The sequence below is a fragment of the Elephas maximus genome, chromosome 3 (genome assembly GCF_024166365.1).
Source record: "Elephas maximus indicus isolate mEleMax1 chromosome 3, mEleMax1 primary haplotype, whole genome shotgun sequence".
NCBI lineage: Eukaryota > Metazoa > Chordata > Mammalia > Proboscidea > Elephantidae > Elephas > Elephas maximus.
The window spans coordinates 134,764,131-134,779,123 of NC_064821.1; the positions used below are offsets into that span (position 1 = coordinate 134,764,131).

The 14,993-nt window shown below is 39.8% G+C and overlaps 1 protein-coding gene across 1 annotated transcript in view; it reads right to left on the bottom strand.

The window, feature by feature from the left end:
- Positions 1–1,646: 1,646 nt before the first annotated feature.
- Positions 1,647–14,993, bottom strand: part of DDAH1 (dimethylarginine dimethylaminohydrolase 1) — a 164,601-nt gene continuing 151,254 nt past the window's right edge. The window contains exons 5-6 of the mRNA XM_049879667.1: positions 7,628–7,771; positions 1,647–4,802 (exon numbers count right to left, since the gene is read on the bottom strand). Of these exons, the coding sequence (XP_049735624.1) occupies positions 4,686–4,802; positions 7,628–7,771 (261 nt within the window). The 3' untranslated portion in view covers positions 1,647–4,685. The remainder of the gene's footprint in view (positions 4,803–7,627; positions 7,772–14,993) is intronic.

Below are 14,993 nucleotides of genomic sequence, written 5' to 3' on the forward strand. Positions count from 1 at the left end.
AAGTTACTCCTGAGGTTCATCCTTCAGCCAAAGATTAGACAGGCCCATAAAACAAAAGGAGATTAAATGGGCACACCAGCCCTGCGGCAAGGACTAGAAGGCTGGAGGGAACAGGAAAGCTGGTAATAGGGAACCCAAGGTTGAGAAGGGGAGACTGTTGACATGTTGTGGGGTTGGTAACCAATGTTACAAAAGAATATGTGTACTAACTGTTTAATGAGAAGCTTGTTTGTTCTGTAAACCTTCATCTAAAGTACAATTTTTTTAAAAAAAGCATGTCCCTTTTCCTCCGTGAGGAGCACTGTACTCTTCACTCAGGTAGAGGACCCCATTTCCTATTGGGGCACAGAGTAGATTTGCAGGGGTGGCATTTTTTAGTTTCATTGCCAATGTCACTGCCAGCCTAAACAATGGAGAACTAGTCAGTGCAACATCAACTGAGAAGGTGTGATATAATCAATGATCTCTCCAAGGAATTTTACTACGGGTCTGAATTTGGTGAGCATTCACACATACCATTCAGTTATGATAAAAATATGCCAGATTGAACTAACCCTGGGGGTATGTAAAAGCTTCTAAGCAGCACATTTTTGATACCCTGAAGGCCCCTGGCTAATGGCAATGGGGGCATACAAACCACCTGTGATATAACACTCCATATAAATTAGGAACAGCTGCTTTGACAACCATACTGTGGAATACTCAGGGCTGTTGAATTTGATGCTGTAGATCTATATTTACTGACATGGAAAGGTGCCCACAAAATACTGCTAAGTGAAAGAAGCTGGCTAAAGAACACCATAATTATGTAAAATTATTCCATATTTATATCTACTCAAAGATGTATGGACGGATATTCTCTAAAAAGTTAATATTGATTATCTCTGGGTAATGGAATTTGGGTGATTTTTTTCTTTACTTTTGTTTTTCTAGTCATTTTTGTTTGAATTTTATTTGTACAGTGAGCAGTTATTATTTTTACAATCGGGAAAAAATAAAACGGCTTTCAGTTTGGAAAAAAACTGTTGAAAACAAAAGCTTCATTTAAAAAATTCTTCAAATTTTCTAAAAGAGAAGATGCTTACAGTCATACGTGAAAAAAAAGAAATAAACACAAAACAAACCATCACATGAAGAAAGAAAAATTGTTCAACTTCCTCCATAACTAAAACATATAATGTGCTGACTATTATGAGAAGTGAAAGTAAAGAAAGGAAATCTTTTAAGAAGAAGTACGTATAAAATCAAGATCTCCCGATTTAGCATGGTTAATATGCATGTTCTAAAAAAATTTTATTTTGTTGTTGGGAATATACACAGCAAAACATACACCAATTCAACAGTTTCTGCATGTACAATTCAGTGACGCTGATGACATTCCTTGAGTTGTGCAACCATTCTCACCCTTCTTTTCTGAGCTGTTCCTCCCCAATTAACATAAACTAACTGCCCCCTAAGGTTCCTATCTAATCTTTCAAGTTAACATGTGTGGTTTTTAAGTATACAAAGTATCATTTTGAATATCATTTTAATCCAAGCTTTTGATGATGGTTGATGTATTTACAAGTACAGTGTTTCTAATTCCATAGCCTATAGGAGAAGAGATGAAACATTTCATCTCTGATAGCAAAGGAATGGTGCCTTCGTTCACCATGGCAGTTTCTATTGCAAAAAAGAGACAGACACTGTTGATCACAGTACAATTCACACTTTATTCCCTCGTGATTGGTATACATGTAGGGTTGGGACAGCAAGAAACTCAAATCAGTGCAGAACTTCTCTGGACCAAAGGGTTGTGAAAGGCATTACTGGTTTTGGCACACAGAGTGGATAACCGTACATTGGCTGGAACGAGATGGTCAGTAAAATAAAACGCACAAATCGAACACCATGTTGAGATCATGTCTGAATTCTATAGAGTGTTAAAGAGTAAATAATTACAGACTAACATGCAACTCTATATTAAAGTCACATTATTCAGCTACAGACTATTTCCCCCCTTTAGACATGAAGAGATGACCTTAGTTATCTGTTTACAGTATCTTAAAAGGGCAATCAGTACACATTACAGAGATCCGTCTGTTGATTTCTATAGCAATCCGTCATAGTTGAAGAAATAACACTTAATAATGTACTTTCTCTAAAATGTTCTTATTAAATTGAATCTTACCGACCAAGTAATTCTGACTCAACTTTTAGTTTCCTTAAATATAATTTTTTTTACATCTGTATAACGTCGAACAGCAGTTTCTGTTAGTTTATTTATTCTTATAAGTCACAATGGACAAGAGGGAGGAACATACGTAATGGGTAACCTTTCCTTTTCAAGGTTAACAGTATGCTGACGAGAGCATCAAAGAAGTAATACTATTATTCTGCAAGTGTTACAGGTTTTCACATCATCATACCACATAGGAAGTCCAAAGAAGCCAGCTTAGAAGGTAATGTAGCTGTGCAGAATACCATTCTGTATAAGAGGCACACAGATTCTAAGTGATTTCTTGAGACAAAGAGAAGGAAAGATAGAAAGGAGCAAAGGAAAGGAGAAGTGGAAATCAGCCTTCTGCAGAATAATTGTTCAAAAGAAAAATCGATTCACTTGCAATTGATTACCCATAATAGGGATCAGTTCTTAATTAGGGATGATAGAAGTAAAGATACGAAAAAGTATATGCCAGTAGTCTTTAATATTAACCCTAAACTGACTAACTGAGTTATTTTCCCTGTGATTCTTCTGCGATGTTGAACTCTTTCAGGGAGATTTTCTGCTTTTGCCAGTGTAGGGCCAGATTTAACTCAGAAGGGCAACCATATCTGCTGAGAATAAGTTTTCTTTACTAACTTAGCCATGTGGTTAACATGCATTCTCCTTCTGGCAAGAAACAAATTATTCATCCATGAGACTGTCTGAAATATGACAGTGACCAAGGTATGGTTCATTCACAGGATGCACATAATTAAGCATGTGATATGAGTTTAAAAGTTAAGCAACAAAGAAGAGAAGGAGTAAAAGAAATCTCTTAAAATTTCTGGCATAAAGTCAATAAATAAATGCAAAAGACAGTGGTTAAAGATGTCTTGATTTCTTTCAGAGGTTTATCACTTCCATTGTGAAGAGGGAGTTGAAATCAGTGATGGTAATTCTCTCTTGGTCACCAACACAGGGAATATTTGATTACGAAAGTAGGTGAACAGAGCAAGACTCGAAGTAATATTTCTTAATCTCCCTGATTCTTAATCTTAAACAACAAGCCACAGGCAATACAGGAAAGGTGGAGATGACTGGGAAGTTTGATAACATGCCTGAATCAGTCACCATTCCTTGGAAAGTACCACTTCCCTGGCTTGCTAATAGGCCATCTCTTTCAGGTTTAAATAAAAGACAGTGCTCTCTTCCTCCAGTGTGGCACTGTTCTGTAAGAGACCATGTCAGTTTACAGCTGTATAATATGAAGAAAGAAGTTTTACTTGAATTCCACAGTAAATATTCATGGACGTTTCAAAGTAGAATTGTCCATTGTCTGAGGTTAGTCTCAAATACTTCCTGAACATGCTCCATGACTATGAGGCTCTATTCTCTCTGGGCTAATCTATACCATTAATTACCATTACCATTAATCTATACCATTAATAACCATTTTTAGATGGGACATCTCTTTTGAAAGAAATACCGTTGCTAGAACAGGATAACTGTAGAGTGTAGAAGGCTGGAAAGAGATTGAGTCAGGATGGGGGGAAATAGAAATGGGCTGAATAAGGAAAAAGCAAGACTTTTCTCCAAGGCCTGTATATGCCTAATAATGAAACAAAAATTCATGGAATATGACTTAAAGACTTTTTAAGATATTGTACTCATGGGGTGTTTGCAAGCTTCTTGATCTACAATCCCTTAGCAACCATCTGGTGCTGAATTTACCTTCCTAAGCGTGGTGCCCTACTTCTTCTGGAATTTAGATCTCTGGGGCGAACCCTGTGAGGATGCGCCTCTGTGTAGTAAGACTCCCCGAAATATTCCAGTTCTGGTCATGGTTCTGTTGAGGAGCCTACGAGATCCTCTGGGGGCTCAGGAGATGCAGCTGTGAGGCAGAGGAGACCGATGGCAGACAGAGCGGACTTGGAGGAAGGTATCCAGAAGGGAAGACCTCGGGGTTTACCTAAGGTTAAGGTGATGGCGATAGAAGTGAGAACGGCAAAAGAAAATAACTGGAAAGAATGTTCTGAGTGCAGAACAAAGTAAGAGGGAAAGGAGGAAGATACATGGGCCAGGGAATTTCACAGGAATCAAAGATGATTAATGACATAGAACAAAAAAAAAAACCCAAATTATCTGACTGATTAAGAAGATATTCTTCCCAATGTATTGGCAAAAAAATGATTTTCATACTGAAAATACAAACACTAAAATGAGTGTTTCCTTACTATTATTATTCACATTTCAATAGTTCATTAGCTCTATATTTTCTAAATTGCTTAATTCATTTAGCAAATCCACAGCTTAGGTACCACCGTGAGGGGAGAGAGGGTGGGGCACAAAAATGAGCAATTAAAATTAAAATTAAATCTTTGTAAACAAGAGTTAGTAGCACAGTGGCACAGTAGATTGTCAATGAAAACAACAGAAGTGGGTACAGAGTCATCGGCCTTGTGTGTGCGGTATCACCGGCTACAAGGAGGGACTCTGGGACTCAGGAGTCCACCTTTTTGTTAATTAAAATTGAGCAGCAAGTGAGCAGCCCATCCACCTTTTCCAGTTCAGAATTGCTCACAGGAATCAGCATATGGTCCTTCAGTTTTTCATAAATCTACAGCAGGAACAAAGAGAAAGGTAGAGAAGAAGGGTTATGTTTCTGCATCTGTCATATTCCTCTGTTGTAAAGACAAGCTTGTGAGTTTAGGCTTGTCTTGGTTTGCTAGCGCTGCGCAAACAGCAATACCAAAGTCAGTGGCCTTAAAGAGCAGACATTTATTTTCTCACGGTTCAGAAGGCTAAAGGCCACACCCTTCTTCAGCTTCTAACCAGTTGTCCTTGAGTCCATTCCGACTCATGGTGACCCCATGTGTGTCAGAATAGAACCGTGCTCTGTAAGGTTTTCAGTCGATGATCTTTTGGAAGTAGATTGCCAAGGCTTTCTTTCAAGGTGCCTCTGGATGGACTCGAACTGCCAAACTTTTGGTTAGTAGCCAAATGCATAACTGTTTGCATCACCCAAGGACACATTTCAGCTTCTGGTATGGGGCAATCCTTGGAGTTCCTGGGTTTGTAGGTGCATCTGCCCTGTGTGTCTGTCTTCACATGGTGTCTCTCCCCTGTTTGTGTCTCTGGGTCTATTCTGTTTTTTTTTTTTTTTATTTTTAATAACTCAGAAGTGATAAGGTTTAGGACAGACCCTGCTCTGGCATGGCCTCATTAATATAACAAAAGAAACCCCCCTATTTCCAAACAGGGTCATTTTTACAGGTACAGGGGTTAGGATTTTAATGCATATTTTTGGTTGGGGGGCACAGTTCAACTCATATGCAGGCTTTTCACTCATTTAACCCGAAGATATGCATGCAGTATAGACCACAAACATACCCAAGGCTATGCCCACAGAGCTAGCAGCAATTGGTTAACCACCAGCTCTATGCTTTAACCTCAAAACCAAAGATGTGTCAGAAATGTGGTTGTTACTAGAGATGGCTTTACTCCGCTGTTATCACTGGTAGATTAAGTGACTCAGGAAAGTAGGTGGCCATGTCCTCAGTCTGAATATTACTTTCTATCTCTATACTTTAAAACTCTCTCAACTGCACTTTACTGTTTCTTTCCTTACCAAAACCACTAGAAAATTTTGACAAAATATAATTTAATCGAAGTATTTCAGGTCAGTCAAACTGCTTTAAATTACAGGTGTAAATTTTACAGCATCATTTGACACTAGTTGAAAGTATGTGTCAAGACTTAAAATTAACAGCCCCCAGATTTTTCTTTGACAATCTAAGCACCGTTTTTAAACAAAATCACTTGAAAACACACTGCATAAAAAGCACCTATCATGCTTCTTTAGGAAGCACTGTGCTCTTTAAAATTCAGTACAGTGGTTAACTAAGAGCTCTGGAGCTGGGCAGAGTTGGGTTCCAAACCAGTTCCATCAACTTGCTACTCGCAGGTGAGCTTCAGTTTACTCCTCTGTCAGACTGGAGTAATAATACTGTTCTTACAGAGCTGTCACAAGGATTAAATAAGATAATGCAGGTAGCATGCTTGGCACAGTGTCTGGCGTGGCAGAAGTACTTGGTAAACGTGGCTGTTATTGATATTGTTACCACTGATAGACACACGGCTGAATTCAGGATGAGACCATGATCACCTGGTTGTGAGGTGATCAATGTGGCTGAAAAGGCATGAGTGATCCTGAGCTATATTTTTCAAAGTGAGGTCTGTGACCCAAGTGTTGCTGATATTGTAGATTCCAGGGTATGTGGGTGTGTGTGTGGGGGACAGGGGGGTCCAGGAACCTGTATTTTAAAAACACTGATGCACGTTAAAGTATGAGACCCACTATTCATCTGAGACGGGGTGAGCTCCAGTCTGGGGTCAACAGTCTCATATTTTCCTCAGGTTCACACTTACAGACACGGAAATAGAGGACAATCACCTATGTATTCCCCCGCTCTTCTCTTTTTATCTGTGACTACAACGGTGAGCCTAGTAATTATGTAAGAAAGTAGCATTAAATATTTTCTAATAATCCTCAAGCTTAAGATGTAAATAAACAAAATCAGTGGTTACTAAAGGCTTGTCTGTAACACTTAGTGTAAATATCTTATCCCTCTGGGCAGAAATGAAGATGCCAAAATGCCTAGACGATTTGGACACTTGAAGAAGCTGTGGGTGAGGACTGTTATATTTGCTTGGCAGGATGAAACTGAAATTACTACCCTCTACAGACAAGCTTGGCAGAGTGCCCTGAAAGACAAGGATGATTTTCTTAGACTAGGAAAGAATCCCAGATGCACACACGATTTCTCTGCTAGAACACAAATGCAGGGACTCTCTCGGGGATCCTTTGGCTGACTCCAAATACGTATACTAACTACATTTATTTCTACTCTATCCTTTGGACAAAAAGAGCTTATTGCTACCTAGGAAGTGCAGACCCTGGTTTCTCAGGTCTGCCAGTAAGCACCTACATCTGTGGGCCATTTGTATTCCTCTGCTTTAAGAAAGAAGTGACCCTCTGATGAGGGGCAGCTCAGACCTGTCAAAAAACAATGGCACAGCTGACTGTCTAATTGTAGGTCACTGTGCTTAATGAGTATCTGAGTGTGGTGCATTTAATCAGAGCTGGGGCACAGACTTGGAAGGTCCGCATACTTATTTTTGAAAAGCTTTCCATACCAGGCATGATGATCTCAATTATTGTGCATGCATTAGTGACCAATGACACGAATGAGAAAAGTGAGTTAAATACAATTTCCTTGTGGCCTAAATTATAATGATCTGTTCTTCTTTCTTAACAATTTGATATATATGGAGGAAAAGGAAGTCCCTGCTATTTGTTAATCCATCACGACAAATCCCCAAGCAGGAAGACTATCAGGAAGGCCTACCCAGCTGCAGTGGCGATAAAGGGTAGGGTTTTACCTTTGCACTCTCTGGATACTCTTCTGGGGTTCGGTGCAGCAAGACGTGCCCTTTGCTGGGGATATTTAGATATATACAGTTTGCAGCCACGTCATCAGGCACAGTGAGTTTATCGTAGCGGTGGTCACTCATCTGTTGCATGATCTACAAGAGAAACAAAGAAAGCCTAAGCAGAGTGTCTCTCCACACTTTCCAAAGAGAAGAAAGGCAGTGTGGTGAAATACAGGTTTGCAACTGATGCCCGAGAATGTTCGTTTGGGTTCTAGTTCCCATCTATTACCCTTGGTTAGTTACATAGAACGAGAAGAGGAAAACCTCATTAAATTATGATTCTTTGGAAGAATTGCAATTTTCCACCTCTGTCCTGTTAAAGTCAGGGTTTGTTTGTTTGTTTCTTTTTTCCAGATTTTAAGCTTTCCATTATTTTTCAAGGTTTTATTTGTAAGACACATCAGTAAGACAAAATGGTCGAAGCAGGGGTTTTGATGATGCCATTGGCTGAGTAAGGGCTGCCCTGGTTTATATTAAAAAGGGGCCATCCTAGTAATCAGGATGGTCAATAATCTGATTTAGCAATAACTACACACACACATACACACACACAAACACACACACAAACACACAAGACTCTTCAGTGTACATTTAAATTGAATTTACCTGTTGGTAGGACTAGGACGCCCTTAATACACTGAGTGTAAAAATTGCCTGGGGAGAAGGTTAAAATCATGTTCCTAGGCCTCATTCCCAGGGATTCTGGTTTGGCAATCTGGGGTTGGCCACAGGAATCTGCATTTTGAAAGCCTTCTAGGTAATTCTGAGGCAGATGGTCCATGGACCACACTGGAGAAATACCGACTTAGCAGGACTGTTCTTCAAATAATGGATTTATTAGTACCCTAGCATAAAATAACTTAAAAAAAACCCACAAAACTGAACTCTACACAAAATCTAAAATATTGACACCTCATCTCCACCTCCACAACACAATCAAAACAATCTCCCCCACTCCCCCAAAAAAGAAAACTTCCTCCTAACAAAAATACCTAAACACCAAAAATTATTTTGGGCTTAGTTGCATGGACTCCTTCCATTCTTTATCAATAAGTTTTCAAAGAATCTTCTGGAATGTCACGTCATGAAGATATAACAAGATCTTTTCCACAGTCTGGTTCTAATCTACCTTTCCAGCTAGGTCTCCCTCTCCTCTTCAATATTTGTGTGGAATGTGTGTCATATAACTAGACCCAAGAAGGAGATAGCCTTGCCCACTCGGTCATGGTGGCATTAGGTGGCATTGGTATGGAAGAGCAGAAGAGACTGCACTCTTCCTGTAGAAAATTCATTATCAAGAGAAAGTGAACAGTGGCACATAGTAAAACCCTTCCTAACTCACCAATTAGGTAAGGCACTTATTTTTCTTATTATGGAATATATCAAGGGTGGAGAGAGGCCAGGAGTAACATGACGGAGTATTTCACATAGAAGGAAACATCAGGAATGAGGATGAGCCTAAGCACTGAACAAAAGTTGGTGAGACTCAAAGATGTGTAAGACACAGACTCAGCTTTCAAAGACTCATGGTCTAATACAGAAGACTGCAGACAATTATATTACAATAAGAAGAAAAATCGTGCAGTGGTTAAAGTGCCCGGCTGTTAGCTGAAAGGTCGGAGGTTCCAACCCAATAGCCATTCCGGGGAGAAAGACGTAGCAGTCTGTTTCTGTAAAGGTTACAGCCTTAGAAACCTTACAGGGCAGTTCTACTCTGTCCTATATGGTTGCTGTGAGTTGGAATTGACTCGACAGTAGTGGGGTAATAAGAACAGCACTATGCTAAACATTTTACATTTACTATCTAATCTAACTAGCTTCCCATTTTTACATGACGAAGAAATCGACACACATACTCATGCATAGATACATACTCAATCCCAGATCTGTGCAACTCAAAGCCTTCCTTGTTAATCGTCTTGCTTTTCTTTCTTTCTTTACCTTCATAGCTGCTCTTCTTCCCACAAAGTACCATAACATCTATTTTTTGGCACTCATTTGGTACTTATTATTCATTCTCTTGTAGTACCATTACTTCTTTTTTTATATGTAATCTTATCATGATAATGGTGCAGCCTCGTGTAGCTAAAGGACTTGACTGGACATCTCTCTTGTATTTTTTAATTTAAATTTTTCCCTGAAGGGTTAGACCCATAGAGTGAATCATCCGTAGGGTGAGTCCTTTAAAGCTCTGACTGAGAAACCTTAGATCTATTTGGACACGTGGACAATTAAAAAGTTAAAGACGCTCACTCCTAAAGGTTAACTTTTCTGTGGAAATTAATGACATATTCAACCTAGGTCTCTATAAAATGGGTATGCTGATAATATGAAGAGGATGATTAAGAGAAAAAAATCCAGGCCCAAGTGGAAAAAAAAAAATTGTAGCTCTCTTTTATTATGAATTGATATTTAATTATTTCTTATGCAGACTTTCTTTTTGGCTGCTTCCAAAAAAATAAATAATAGTTGCTTCCATTTATTGTGTGGGGACGATCACACTATGATTATGAGCTCTGGAATCAGACTGGGGTTTGAATCTGAGCCCTAATTTTTATTAGCTGTGTAAATTTAAGTATTTTTTGACATCTTGGTTTCCTCACCTGTAAAATGAGGATAACAACAGTTACTTATATAATTATTAAGGAGCTGTGGTTGTCCAGTGGTTAAAGCACTCAGCTACTAACTGGAAAGTTTGAACCCACCAGCTGCTCCATGGGAAAAAGATGTGGCAGTCTGATTCTGTAAAGATTTACAGCCTCGGAAACCCTCTGGGACGGATCTACTCTGTCCTATAGGGTCGCTAGGAGTCAGAATTGACTCGACGGCAATGGGTTTTTTGAGTATATAGTTATTGTGAAAATTAAATAAAGATAATGTATATAAGCTACAGTGACTGCCAAATGATAAACCCTTAATGTTGTTGTTGTTAGTTGCCTTCAAGTCATCTCTGGATCATGGCAACCCCATGTACCAAAGAATGAAACACTGCATTGTCCTATGCCATCTTTATGATGTTTTATATATCTGAGCCCGTTGTTGTGACTATTATGTAAGCCCTTCATAGGCTACTAGTATTTTCTGCCAGTTATGGCTGGACAGGCAAGGTTCAAGTTTCCAGTCTGGTGGTTTTTTCATGACGGTTCTTGGATTAACACATAATCCAATAGTCTGTACGTTTAGCATCCCTCCTGCCTAGACCTCCTATTGAGAGTGCTATAAAGCTCTCGAACTTCTTAAATTAGGACAAAATTTAATATGAGAGTTTTTGAGAAGTTTCTTTTTAATTTTTAGAGCATTAGTTCCTTGAATACAAGTCCAGGCATGGCAGAATGGACAGAGCATGGGCTTTGGAGTTAGCTCTGAGTCTGAATTCTTTCTCCATCATACACTAACTGTGTGACCTTGGTCAAGTCATCTAAGCTCTCCAAGCTTCAATTTCCTCAGCTATAAAATGGCATGACAATGTAATATCTATTTTCCATGGGGTAACTCTGAAGATTATTTTAAAAATAAGATAGATAACGTATGTAAAGTACTTAGCACAAGTTCCTGGCCAATATTCAATGTTTAATACATGTGAGTTCCCTTCCCTCTTTGTCTCTTACAAGTTGGCATATAGCAGATGATCAAACTATGTTTGTAAGTGATTTATTCCTTCATTCCTTTTTCCTCTTCAGAAGGATATAGAGAACAATGGGAGTACACCGTGATAAGCCACATACGTAAGCAGTTGCATTTCCTCAGCAAAACAAGGTATGACCTATGTCCAAAACTAAAAGTATAATTCATTACTCAGTGTGAAACCCAGCTAAAATTAATGAGCCCAGGGTTTGTCTTTTTTTTTTTTTTTTAAATGCTTTATAGAAGGGCATTGTACTCTACAGTCCTAACCCAAATGGGTTTGGATGTAAGACAATGGAGAGTAGTGGAGCCTGGGGGTGAATTGGAGAGTGTGTAACTCATTAAAAAGGGAGAAAGGAAAACAAAACAAACCAAAACAAAAAGCATTGTGTGTACCACATCGAACTTACCTGTTTCAGTTTATGACCCCTGAGTTAGCAAAATATTTCAGAAACCCAGTGGATAAACTGGTTTCTTCATAAGTGGAGCTATCTCTTTTTGCAAGATAGCAGGATAGCAGTTAGGTTTGTGTAACTTCTTAGTAGTCACTTTTGGCCAGGTTAGCCAATCTGCTCCTTCCCATGTGCAGGGAATAGAATTACACTATGTCTGAATCTCTGCTTATTGTGTGCTGTTCAAGACAGGTCATGATAGCCAGTCTGCTCAAGTTTGCAGGCAGAACTTGACTGCCATCAGGCACATGGACCCATTGCCGTGGAGTTGATTCCGACTCATAGCGACCCCACAGGACAGAATAAAACTGCCCCAAAGGGATTCTACGGAGTGGCTGGTGGATTCAAACTGCTGACCTTTTGGTTTGCAGCTAAGCTTTTAACCACTCTGCCACCAGGGCTCCATCAGAGCTGCATGGAGAAGATAGGGTTTCTTGCAGAGCACTTGAGAGACACTTAGCTCTCTGGGCCAGTGGTTTACTAAGGAAGACCTCAGTCATTCATATGAAAATCTTGACTTCGTATCTTACAAAGGAGCCCTGGTGGCCCAGTGGTTAAGTGCTATGGCTGGTAACCAAAAAGGTCGGCAGTTTGAATCTACCAGCCGCTCCTTCGAAACCTGTAGTGCAGTTTTACTCTATCCTATAGGGTCATTATGAGCTGGAATCAACTCAACGGCAATGGGTTTGTTTGTTTTTTTCTCTCACAAAGGTTCTTAAACATGGTATGTGCAACCATTGTTACCTGGTCAAGCCTAGACACAAACAAAAAATACAGAAAATCAAATTGCCCATTGACTTAATTTCTAAGCAATTGGGAGAAGTTTGGGAAGCATTTTCTAGGCCAATGTACTCAGACTAGCTGCTAAGGCTACCATTCATAAGCATAGATAATTGCCAGTTGGTTTTCCTTTTCAACTCAAGATCTATAGATGATTCATTGTATTCCTTATCGCTAGATAAAGCAATGACCGTTGTTTCTTAGTATGAGATGAGCTAAAGGCGAGAAGAGGATGGCAAGATCACACCTCTTAGGCCTGACCATACCCTCAGCAGCTTCATAAGCAGTGTGGGCAAATTCCCACCTCTCAGCCTGACTCATGCATGTCCGGTGGAGACTGTGAAGCAGAAACATGGAATGTTGTACATTCCAGAGGAAGTGTTATCAAGGATTGTTATCAGTGCTAACTTCTTGTTTATCAATGAGGAAACAAACTAAAATCTCCAAGGTTGTACCTACCTTAGAAAGTGCTAGATTTCTTTGGATTAACGGAGCTTGTTATTTCCTTTCTGGTTGTGCTTTACTTTGGCTCCAGCTCTTTCCATTCCCCAGACTGATACCCCACCCTCACCTCCTTGAGTGAACAATCTTCGTCCTCCTCAGTTCCAATTTGTTTTGTTATTCTTCAGTTAATGGCTTTTTTTTTTGGACATTCTAATTTCTATTTTTCCTATTCTTCAATGCTTTGCCCTTTTTGCAGCCTTATATTTTAAATTCATAGCTTCTGGTGGGGATATTTTTAAAACTACTGATATAAGGGCCAGTACACAACCTAGAATTATTTGAGGATAGTTTCATTCTTTTCATTACTGGGAGGAAAATAATTGCAATATCCTTAGTGGGGAAGTAATTTAATGCTAGGAACATATCAAGTAATTCACCAATAAATTCTACTGAGAGCAATTCTTAAAATAAAAGACTTAACAAAGCCCATTAGAGAAGTTTTTCCAATTAATTTATCAAGGCCCGGTTGTTATCATTTTAAGATAGGTTAAAAAATGTGCCAGAAGAAATGACTTTAATAGAACAGGTCCCTTTTGGAGCAGTGAGTGGCTCTGCTTAACTGTGGAAAGAAAAAGAAGAAAGAAAGAAAGGCTATGTCAGGCATAGGGACCCTATAGGACAGAGTAGAATTGCCCCACAGGGTTCCCAAGGAGCGATTGGTGGATCGAACTGTCCCTTTTGATTAGCAGCTGTAGCTTTTAACCACTGTGCCACCAGGGCTCCATGTCAGGCATAGTCCTTCTAATGAAAAGGATTTAGGCAGTAGAAACTCAGATAACAAGCAAGAAATACACACACACACACACACATTTTTTTCATGAAAAAGCTAAAGGTGATCCCTGTTCGCTTATTCTAAACACAAAGAATTTCTGTCTTCTGGGAGGAAGAACAGGTTTCTCTTTTTCTGTCAGAGCGCTTGTTCCCTTTCTCTTATATGTTGTTATTAGTTAAATAAGACAGCTTGCCATTTATTTATGACTGGATTCAGGAGATCCCTGTATATACACAGTGCAGGACGCTCGCCATCCTGAGAGGAACACACACAGAGAAAGGCTCAGGGAGACTGCCTCTCTCTCTCTAACATCTTTTCCCATGTTGTGCCCAAATGGGCACCATGGGGACTCGCTCACACAGCCCACCTGGCAGGGCATCATCTCAAAGAGCTCAGGCTCTGAGGACTAAGCAGTGGTGAGGCTGACGAACAGGCTTTGTTTACACTCTGTGGGTGCACAGAGCCTTTGTTGAAAGATGACCATCATCACAAATATCCTGAGAATGTGGCTGCTGAGCTGCTTAGTTCCATGTTCCAATATTTTTTCCTAAAAAAGGATGGAGGAGGTAATACTGCTACTCAGCTCTATGTAAAGTGTTCTTTTAACCTCAGGGACTCTATTTCCTGCTTCTCACTGTGTCCCAAGCCAGAGCGGAAAGGAGAAAGCACCTAAAGTCTTCACGCGTCACCACAAATTCCTCTCCCTGAGAGCAGCAGATCCCTACATCCTGAGAGGCCCCTGCCTGAACTCTGAACAATACACATGAGCTCTACAGAGCTTTGGGGGACGATCTGAGAAGTCAAGTTGCTGCTTCAGATGCCTCTTCTGACTTTTGCCATTTCCCAAAGGAATTATTCCACTTAGTGAGAAACGGAGTAATTATTATTGGGATTGGATATAAGTGGTGTTGGGTTCAATTCAACAATCATTTATAGAGTACCCTCCTTGGGTCAGGCACAATGGTAATGTGAGACGGTAAAGGGAAAGAGATACGAGGGTAGCTTAGCCACAGGCCCTGCCTTCAGAAAATTATTTATAACGTAAGGCAGGACAAGCATGTGAAGCGTATGCTAGCAATAAGGAAAGCCCATCTCCATTCTATCATTGGCACCTTCTGAACAAAGGCATGCAGTTGTAGAGAGGAAACGGCTTTGAGAATCATCTCGGCCACGTTGGTCTGTT